This window comes from Montipora foliosa, chromosome 7 (assembly GCF_036669935.1).
Source record: "Montipora foliosa isolate CH-2021 chromosome 7, ASM3666993v2, whole genome shotgun sequence".
Lineage (NCBI taxonomy): Eukaryota > Metazoa > Cnidaria > Anthozoa > Scleractinia > Acroporidae > Montipora > Montipora foliosa.
Genome location: NC_090875.1, coordinates 26,869,480 through 26,879,912, shown reverse-complemented (window position 1 = coordinate 26,879,912; position 10,433 = coordinate 26,869,480). Strand labels below are relative to the sequence as shown.

The window sequence follows — 10,433 nt, the reverse complement described above, 5'->3', positions numbered from 1 at the left end:
TGAACCAGAGGCAAACAGCAACTCGCGAATGGCCTTTTTGCTGGGCTCGATTGACCATCAGCCGTTTTGTGAGCCCGCATTCCTCCCCGCACACCACGGCTGGATCAGTGGTCCAGCCAATTCTATTTTCCACCAATCAGAAAGTCGCCTGCCTGCGAAGTACAAAATACAATTGGCTGAATACAAAATACAACTGCGACGGGTGCTACGTCACGGACAAACGACACGGACCCGGGATCCAGCCGTTCGTTGGGAGGAGGATGTTCACCGCACTAACAAAACGGCTACAAATCAAGCCTAGCAATTTGCAGGCTTTGAAAACGTTTCGAGTACTTATAAGTTCCAAAATTGTAAGGGAAAAAATGAGTAATATACAGGTAAAAATTTCACGTTGCACTGATTTACCTGGAAACTGCATTTCTTCTGGCCAATCAGAATGGGGAAATTTTTCTATGTATATTATAAGACATGGGAACAAGACAAATATGATTCCAAATGAATGCTTCGATCGAGAATATGAGACAACTTAAGTTTGTCAGGTTACCTTGTAAAAGTCTTGGACATCGTTTTCTGTAAGTTTAAAGCAGTCCAACCTAAACACTAAAAGGAGAATTAAGGTCAAAAAGGGGTGAAATGTCGACCAGTCTTTTTCTTGTCCATCATAATTATTCTTTTCTTTGATTTCTTTCTTGGCACACCTGCCCTCTGATGAATAATTTAACACAGAAGACACAACATTGTCATGTCAATGAGCCAAATTAGTGACAGGTTGAAAAAAAAAATAAAGCTTTTAGTAGATTGTTATTATGCATGTTTACAATATGACGAAGACACTTTGGTATATTGTTCATTTAAAGGAACATTTTATGAGCATCGGGCAAAGGCCCACGCGCAAAAGAAGACGCTAAAAGAGTCAGAAAAAAATTTTGACAAAAAGATTGCGAGAAGTTCATTTTCCCTAGGTAAAGCGTTATTCTGATCTTTTCAATCGACCCATTTCTCAATAATGTTAACTTCAATTATAAAGCCACTATTAGGTTGATGGTAGGTCCCTTAAACAGATTCTATAGCTGTTAGGCTTTTTTCAGCGCTGTGCCGGCGAGAGGAAATCCATGCTTTGTCGACATTTACAGTTTGATTAACAATTTAACCATCAATTTCAACCTTAGAACGAGTTTTCATATATTGAAATCTAAAAGAAAACCTCTGAAACAATTTCGGATGCAAACATATTCGGATCAAATTATTCATTCCCAGCACATGCACAGGTGGTGGTAATCATTTCACGTCATAGATCATGCTGAAGAAACAAGAAAATTGAGAAGTTGTTAAAAAGATCTTAAACCAAGAATGTTAAACGTTGTAATATCCCTTTAATGAGTTAATCGACAAAATGTACAGCTTCCATATAACATTCGCGACATTGTAAGAGACCTCAAAATGTTGAAAAATGTCGAATTTAGCTTTCCCTCGTAAATTTAGATTTTTAGATCTCAAAATCTCAAAGGGAAAGTTCATTTTTTTTTTAAAGTACGTGACCAACGGCTTTCACAGGTAGTTAAGCCACGGAAATTGGAACTGCTTTTTGTTTTAACCGAATCCCACAAAAGCGATTAAAATTCTAAATTCCGCGGTTTATATTTATATCGAACTAAGATAAAAATTAAAAATAGCTTAAGTTAAAACCAAAGCAACGACAATTAAGAACATCAAAGTAAACTCAATCAAAATTGCCGGCTTGGCTGCTGAGTTCACCGTCATCTTTAAAGGGGCTAGGTCACGCAATTTTAGGCAATTTCAGCACTGATCGAATGGTCATAGAGTTAACTAAAATATCAAACTATAACTGTTCAAAACTATAGAAGAACTCTCACAAAACACAGGGAAGTCAAGAAGGGACATGGATGGACAAAACTGGAGAGGATTGAAATGGATTGAATTTGGGTAAATTTGAAAATCGTCAGCCCACCTTTTTTAAAATTTAAATCAGTCTATATCAAAATGTCATTTACACAGCTGGAAAATCATTCTCAGTTGTTATGTGGCCGTGATTTTGCAAATGAAAGACTCTTGCTCTGCCAATTTGACACTTTTAGAGTCCATAATTAACAAAATTAAACAAAATTACCTAAAAGAGCGTGACCTAGCCCCTTTAAGCATGCATTAATATGCTATCCGTGTTCACTTACGGAAGCAGAATTTGCGCAGTCAAGCGAGCGCTCAGTCCCCTTCAACCAATGCGGATCGGAATAGGCCATTTCCGAGTTCAAGTCTGCCTCCTCTTCAAAGCGAGTCTAAGTGCGAAGTTTTTGTGATGGTAATTAGTTCTACTTTACATATGAATGAAAACTAATTTTCATAACAAAAACTTCGCACTTAGACTCGCTTTGCAGATGAGGGAGGCCAGAACTCGGAAATGGCCTATTCATGTGCTCTATTTAGCTTGACTCTCAAGTTATAATCATATTCACACTCTTAACAAAGCGAGCAAAAATGCGGCGTCTTCTCGATCATAATTAGGGACCTTGCAATAATTTCGTTATAACCCTAAGTCGTTCGGAATGGAAAGTGTTCATCAACTTTGCGGGAATAAAATGGGCCATTTCCGAGTTGCTGTTTGTCTCGGTTTCGAAGTGAGTCTTGGTGCTCAACTATTGTGAGGGAGATGAGTTTGATTTGCATAAGAATACGCAACTCATTTCCATTTGAATGGTTGTGCACCAGAACTCGCTTTGAAACTGAGGCATGCAGCTACTCGGAAATGGGCTATTCTCGGTTTTCACATGACGTCACGACCGCCATGTTGGTGCCCCTAAACAAAGAAAAGGCGGCCATGTTGGTGCCCCGACCAAATCCTCCGGGAATTTAACTCTATTATTATGCAAACGTTTCCTTTTGTTTTTGTTGAAAAACATGGCTGTTGATCACGTGAGTCAGTGAAAACCAGCAATTGGCATGAACGGTGTGGTTGTTTGGAAAGAAAATTAAAAATATTTCGTCAGGTTCACAAGTCCTCTACACAACCTTAAAATTAGTCAATTCACATCGTTGTCAGGACGAGGACGGCAAAGAAATGTACCAAAATGCAAAACGCAAGCGCAGAGCATGCAGAGCCTTTGTTTTTCTTTATTAAGACCATTGTTTTGTGACGTTCTCGTTGCCTTCGTCGTCGTCGTCCTATCATAAGGTCCCTAATATTCGACCTGGGGCTCGTTTCTCGAAAGTCCCGAAACTTTACGGGCCATTTTCGGGTGTCACAATTCCCTTTGTTTCTCAAGAACGGAGAGGATTTAAGTCGCCAAACTTTACAGTTATTTCTCTTTTTGTTACCTTGAAAACACCTTAAAAGATCGGCTCTTCAAAATAAGCGGTTAGCAGTTTCACAAACGGCTTTTCGGGCCCGAAAATTTTTCGGGACTTTCGAGAAACGGGCCCCTGGAGTCACTTCAAGAAAAGAAGCTGACTTAACCGAGAAATGACCTGTTGCGAGAAGTGGGATTTTGATCTTGTTAGCGAGAACAAATAAGGAAGACCACAAAACGAAAACTCCAAGTCGAGCGCATATCCCACATATCCAGTCTGTTGTGAGAACGGAACATCCACATGTTATTTAAATTCAGCAGTGGGCCACATGCACAGCCCTTCCGGTGAAATCAATTTATACTCTGCCACTCTATTAAACTTAGTCTCTCGTAGACAAATTAGCATCTGCCGTGTTGTAAATGAGTTACATTATTGAGTTGCAATATTCTTTGCTATGTCACGCAAAATGATGTAAATTTCACGAAACCGAAAATGCCCAAAAAGTAGAATGAAACATTGCAATAACACTTAAAACTGTTGAACAACATAAAGGAAATACAGCAAAGGAAAAGCGAAGCATGGAAGAGCACAAATGTCGATATTCTTGTATCTGTTCTCTTTACTGTTGTCTCAACCCCTATTATTGCAATCTTTTATTTTTCCTACCCGCCTCGATTAGCTAGGCTATTTTGCGGGTAAGGATCAATGGAAAATCTACGAAAGGTGAATGTATAATAAACTTGAAACTTTAACCTGAAACTTGAAACAAATGGACAAGATTGAAACGGATTGCATTTAGGTAATCTTGAAAAAAGTCGGCCCGACGTTTTTCAAGTTTATGGCAAATCACCTGGGTAAAGGTCGTTTTTGGTCACTGAATCATCTTAATTGTGATTTAACGATACTTTTATCAGTAAAGGAATTCCACATCATCATTTTCGAGTTTTAAACTCGCGATTAACTAAAGGCGCCCGAGAACGAGGAAACATTGTTGCGGAAATATTGTTTCCCGGAAATGCTTCCTCGGCGCGCAAACGAGGAAACATTTGCTGAGGAAGCAAAACGTTTTTTTAACAAATTCAGAAACATTTTTGCTCCCGGGAAGCAAATTTCGCTTCCGCAAGAAATGTTTCCTGGGGCCGCAAACGGATAAACATTTGCTTCCGCAACAACGTTTCCTCGTTTGCGGACGCCTTAAAGATTTCCCCTAAACACCCCAAAATTCGTGACATAGCCCCTTTAAACCTTTAATTTACGTTTTATGGCTACTATCGCAGATCCAAGCAATCACACCAGATCTGGAGGGAGGGGGGAATGAAACTCTTGAAAGAAACTCTCTGTTTGTAATATGTATGAATTCAAAATTAAACCTCGAGCGTAGGATATTTTAGCACATAAAGCAATCAGGAGTAACTTTCAGCATTTCGGCCCATTCCTCCGTTACATGCTCACGAACCAGACCAACTGACGTCGTGCGAGGCTTACATGGACGTAACAGCGCCTAAATTAGGCCATTTCCGAGTTGCTGTTTGCCTCTGGTTCAAAACGAGTCTTGGTGATCAACCAAACGATGATGAGTCTGATTTGCATGAAAATATACCACTCATTGCCATTGGAATAATTGTACAACAAGACTCGCTTTGAAACGGAGGCAAACAGCAACTTGGAAATAGGCCATGTGCATGAATCACGGTTGAATCTTGCCCTTTTCGTATAGGACGAATTTAATTTTTTTTAAAACTGAAACTATTACTAAGGGTGAAATCTCTGTAAAAATCGTGGGGCATGTATTTGTCAAACAATGCAAAATAGAAAAAAAACAGCAACGAACAATCCAGGCTTTCTTTCCAAGTAATCTAAAAATCCGCGGAGGAATAATATAAGATCATTACTATCAGACTATTTTAAAACAGATACAAACTGCAAGGCTCTGGAGTTCCTCTATATCTTATCGTAATTCGCTGTCAAAATTTACATCATTTAAAATGCTGATCTTTGCCCAATGATTTTTCCTGTGATGGAGAAGAATAATTACCGGTAGTTCATATCAAATTCCATTTTTACCTGCCTTAGGAATAATTTGAATTTCTTTCCTTCTAGAATTATTTATGAAAGTAACAAGTGCACTACAAAATAAATTCGAACGATGTCGCAGAACTTTGTGAATGATTTAGATCGCACAAACCAGTAAAGATAAATATCATAATTTAAAGTGATGGTTTTTTCCGTTTCAAAAGAAGCGGATTAGAGTAAAATATACATTTCTAGTCACTTTATTACGCGACGATTCCATACTCGATTTTCATAGCTGAGTAAATAAGGATTTTTTTTCAAAGATGTAAAGCGGTAGCTGTGAATTCTTACGCCAAACTACTAATGTTAATTCAGTAAACATTGTGGTGCTGCGTCGGTTGGGAAGTAGTATACAAAAATTTGGTTTTATCAACGGAGTTGATTATGTAAATTAGCCACCGCACAGAGATTCTAAAAGCTGACGTTTCGAGCGTTAGCCCTTCGTCAGAGCTCCGTTGATAAAACTAAATTATTGTTTAAAAATAGTCAATTTTTTTTTGTGATCAAATTTCTTGGGCACACGGAAAGAAATTGGAAATGCTGTTACTTGGCTATTATTCTCGAGCTCAAAAGAAAAGCAAATACTTCAAACAATCGACAGAAATCAAGAAAAATCGAACTACTCATGAAACAGGAAACAAAACAGCCCTTCAAGACGTGCCCCTTTCCGCGAAGGACACTCTAGGGAATTTTGGCGGGAAATATTGCTAATATAACTTATAATACAAACGCGATCATGATCTCAGTCAATAAAAGCGACTTTTTTCGCTTTACGTCACGTTCACAATGTTCTACAAACACGACCAACTGATAAGCTTCCATGGAAGGTGCGTGTAATACCGGAAAATATGTTGTTTTAAACCGACGCCTACTTGTATTAGAGGCAGTTTCCGCTTCGTTTGACCACTTGACTTGCTAATCAGCAGAGAGGCCAAAAACAGAGCGCGCATTTAAAATTATGCAATGTGTCATTCCATGCTTAAACTTGAACGCGTGTGTTTTTAAGATCTAAGGTTTTGTAACCAACCAGTAGATACGTTAACTATTTTATTGGCTTCAGGCCGAAATCCACAGGGTGCACGTAAAGTTGAATTTTAGAGTCAGCTCGTCTGTGTTTTCACCTGCCGTCAGCTGTCGTGTTGACTGCCACAGGTAAGGCCTCTTTGACGAAATGGCGACAACCGTATCGCCAAATGGAGCTGTTTCAAAGCTCGTGGCAGCCCAGTTAAACATGAAAACACGTTCAAATGACACAGGATTTGTCCGCCCACTATGGCTAACCGATCCGCCGATCGAAGGCCAAGAATCGTTTTTCGAAGGGGTACCAATGGTTGAGCTAGGCGCTCCGGTAAATGAAATGACAAACTTAAGGTCCCTGCTTCATAAGGCCTGTTCCCAACACGAAACTAATGGTTGCATGTTGAATCACGAGAGTAAACTTGAAGAATCGTTGCTTAAAGCGGTTCAAGACGGAGACCTGCATATCATACAAGTCCTGATTGACCATTATCTGCAAGTTTTTAATCTGGATGATTTGTTGTACGAGAATTCTGTGGAGACCACTCATAAGACTCCAGTCAATTTTCTACCTCTTGTTGTCGCTGCACATTTAGGGAAATACGACGTCCTTAAATTGTTTATATCAAAGGGGTTCAAATTGGAGAAACCACACGATGTGCTCTGCAAGTGTGATCACTGCCAAGAAGACTATTTCAGGCAATCGCAAAAACGTCTCGATGTTTACAGAGCCATGGCTAATCCTATGTGGATTTCGTTGACAGGAAGTGATCCGTTTTTAACCGCGTTTAAGCTGAGTCAAGAATTGAAACGCTCCGCTAAACAAGAAGACGAATTCGAAAAAGATTACCTCGCATTGTCGCGCCAATGCAGTCAGTTTGCGTTGGGCCTTTTGGATGAATGTAAGACTTCTAAAGAACAGAGAACTGTGCTTAATTTTCCGGGGACGAATACTAACGACGAAGAAATTGCCGAAGAAGCATTAGGACTTTTGCACAATGCTATCTCTTACGGGCAAAAAGAGGTAAGCGTATGTTGATATATAATCAAATTAGCTAAACGTATTGATAAAAACAGGTACTTGTAAGGGGACAGGCGCAATAGTGTTTTCTATTCAAAGCCTTAGCTATCTGTATTTACAAAATGCTTTTGATAGTTCTCTTAAATAAATTTCTGCGAAGCTTTGATTAAGACTTCTGGGTTCACAAACTATGGTTCGTCGCCTCAGTTATTCGCTGAAAATGACTGTATTGTAATCGCAGTAAATGAGATATTAGTAGCGATGTAAGATTCCCCAGAAAGCTGCCATACAAAGGGATGGGTCGGAAGTTATTGTCCGTGATAAATTTGCATACAGCAAACATTCGATTTTTGACATTAAGATGAAAAATTTGGCGAAAAATTTACGAGATAGCCGTCACGTAAAAAATTAAAAATAAATCCGTTAACTTTAAAGCTAAGAACAAAATTCAAGGCATGACAGAAAATAAAGTCGAAGGAATAGCATTTTAAAAAAGGTTATTTTAAGCGTGTCTTTAATTCACGCAAGATATGTGAATAGCGTTTCATACAGCGTCGCTTGTTTTGATCAACAGGGAACTTTAACATCATTAACAAACGCAAGAAAAATATACAAAGAACGTTATTTAGTGTTAAGCGTTTGTTGCCATAAACTAGAAGGATGCTCAAGGGACCAAAAAAAAATATATCATTTTCGCATAATTTTGCCAAAGTTAAAAAGAACGAAGAAGATCTTTATTACTTCGTGCTGAACATTACAAGCTTAATGTTTAACTAAATTGCAAACATTTTATCCAAAAGCGATTGAAGATTTTGTCAAGGAGGGCAAAGAAGACCTTTGCCTCGCACTGAACTTTACCAGATAAATATTTCACAAAATATAATCGCAAAGATGTTATCCAAAAGCGATTAAAACATTCGTCCTTGGATGATGCACCACACTTGGTTCAACTCTGAGGTCAAGCGCTAAAGATCGACATAAAAAAACATCTTGCCAGACAGTCTTTTGAGTAGAATTCGTTTTCACAATTTCTCTTAATAGACCCCGTGAAATTAGATGAGTGAAATCGCACATATCCGAACATAAGATTACGTAATGAAGAAATAGCTCTTTGGGGAATTAATATAGGTTGCAGTTAATACTTAGTTCTTACAGCAATGCGCACTCTCCTTTATTGCTCCCATTGTAAAGGATATGGTGTAAATACCCAGGAAAATAACAGTCAAATTTGCTTGAGGCTGGTGCGCAAGACAAAAAAAAGAACTAGTATTAATTCATTTACAAATATAGACCTTTTTTTTTCTCAGGACTCCTAAGAACTCGTTCCACATTATTTAAATTTATAAAAGTGTGTGAACACAAGCAATCATTCAAGAGCTACACAGGTGGCTTTCTCTCACTGGAATATTGTTCGACATTCAGTGGGTAGAATTTTTTGATTTCTGCCATTGGTATAGATTGACCAGAATTGGCATATTTTCGTTTAAAAATCATCATTCTTTAGTTTGTCTTTGCTTTTTTAAACTTCAATCCTGTGAATTAGAGTTTGTCGCGTAGCAACAAGACATTCGCAAAAGAACGAGGATGCAGATAGAACATCAAAAAGAGTAAACGGCCGAGGAAAAACACACTTTTAAATATTAATGCCTCCTTTGTCAATACTAGTCTGTTTATCTCTTACTTTGATAATTGAAAAACTTAAGGTGACATTCTTCGTAAGCCATGAGATTCCAGAAGTTTCTCTTACTAAATATGCCATTAGATTTCGATTTCGGAAAGGCAAGGCTGCCGCAATATTTATAAACACTTCTGCCGTTGAACAATAAACTGAGCCATGAAAGAAATTGCTTTCCTTTCTTCGATTGAGGTTAATTAAGTGAATAACCATTATGATCTCCATCAAGACAAAGTATAGTATTTAAAAAATGGCTATATCATGGTGAAAACGTTTCTCTGACGATCTTACTGCGAGTCTTCTCTTATTCTGGGGACAAATGAAAAAATTCACACTTCAACGGAACGTATTGCTTTTGGTGTTGTTTACTTAGCTGTACTAGTGAGGAGGCAAGTGATGCTGGCTTTGGAGTCTGCGTGTTTTCTGTGGTGCAGTTTAAATTACGCCGCGCATGGTGCATGGTTCCCACAAGTTTCGTTGCTGTGGATCTAGACCCCAAAGGGTGACCATTCAATTGGGAGCTACTGGGCAGTACTTTCCTTTGAGGCTGTTTAGTACGCTGTAATAAAGTGATTGTAACTATTGTATGTTTCTAGTCCTAATCTCCTAAAGGAGAATTGGGCTGCAAGCTCTCTGCCACAAACGATGCTGCCTCTGCCAAGTTCTTAAATCCTTCTCCTTAAGCTCCCTTTCCACAGTTCTGCGCCATATCTCAGTCCCGCTAGTCCGGCAGTAAGTGAACCTTAATTTGTACTGAAAATAAAATGATAGCTTCTGCGGAGCACTCCTTTCCTAAGGTGCCAAAGCTGCACAAGGTGGCTCCAACGTACCCAGATACTGTACCTCAAATGAAACCCTCATGAGGTATAAACTACTGAAAGCTACAGAGCAAAAATCAAAGCTTTCTACAGCTTTATAGACCCGTTCTATATACTCTGTACACCGGGATGGAATTCGTACGATCCACACATTCAAAGGAAAGTTGGTTTTTCTCGGGGTTTTTTTTTTGGCAAAACTATGCAACGTTAGTGTGCATGTCTAATAACGTGAGCTTCGCCATTCAAATGAAAGCTACTGTTAGCACTTTATTCATGAAATAAGACATCTTTGTTTTGGCCGGTGATTCTGCTTGTTATAGATAGTTCCGTTATTAGGGTTGATGTTTTCAATACTTTTGGACTAACAGCTTTTAAACCTGTCGAGCGTCTAAAAGCTGGCGTGTTGTCGTATGCCAAGAAAAAAAAAGTTGGCGCAACTTAATCAAATCGATTTATCTTCCAAGAACTCTTTCTCATCAGCGGTGGCTTTTCAGCCCTGGAAGCCCTATTAAATTGATCACTCCAA

General features: G+C 38.7%; 2 protein-coding genes across 2 annotated transcripts in view; one reads left to right on the top strand and one right to left on the bottom strand.

The window, feature by feature from the left end:
• The window catches only part of LOC138011621 (major facilitator superfamily domain-containing protein 4A-like), a 47,696-nt gene extending 46,910 nt beyond the window's left edge, over positions 1-786 (bottom strand). The window contains exon 1 of the mRNA XM_068858710.1: positions 545-786. Coding sequence (XP_068714811.1) covers positions 545-564 — 20 coding nt within the window. The 5' untranslated portion in view covers positions 565-786. The remainder of the gene's footprint in view (positions 1-544) is intronic.
• A 5,056-nt stretch (positions 787-5,842) lies between these two features.
• LOC138011620 (short transient receptor potential channel 4-like) overlaps positions 5,843-10,433 on the top strand; it is a 49,758-nt gene continuing 45,167 nt past the window's right edge. Inside the window, exon 1 of the mRNA XM_068858708.1 lies at positions 5,843-7,417. Coding sequence (XP_068714809.1) covers positions 6,548-7,417 — 870 coding nt within the window. The 5' untranslated portion in view covers positions 5,843-6,547. The remainder of the gene's footprint in view (positions 7,418-10,433) is intronic.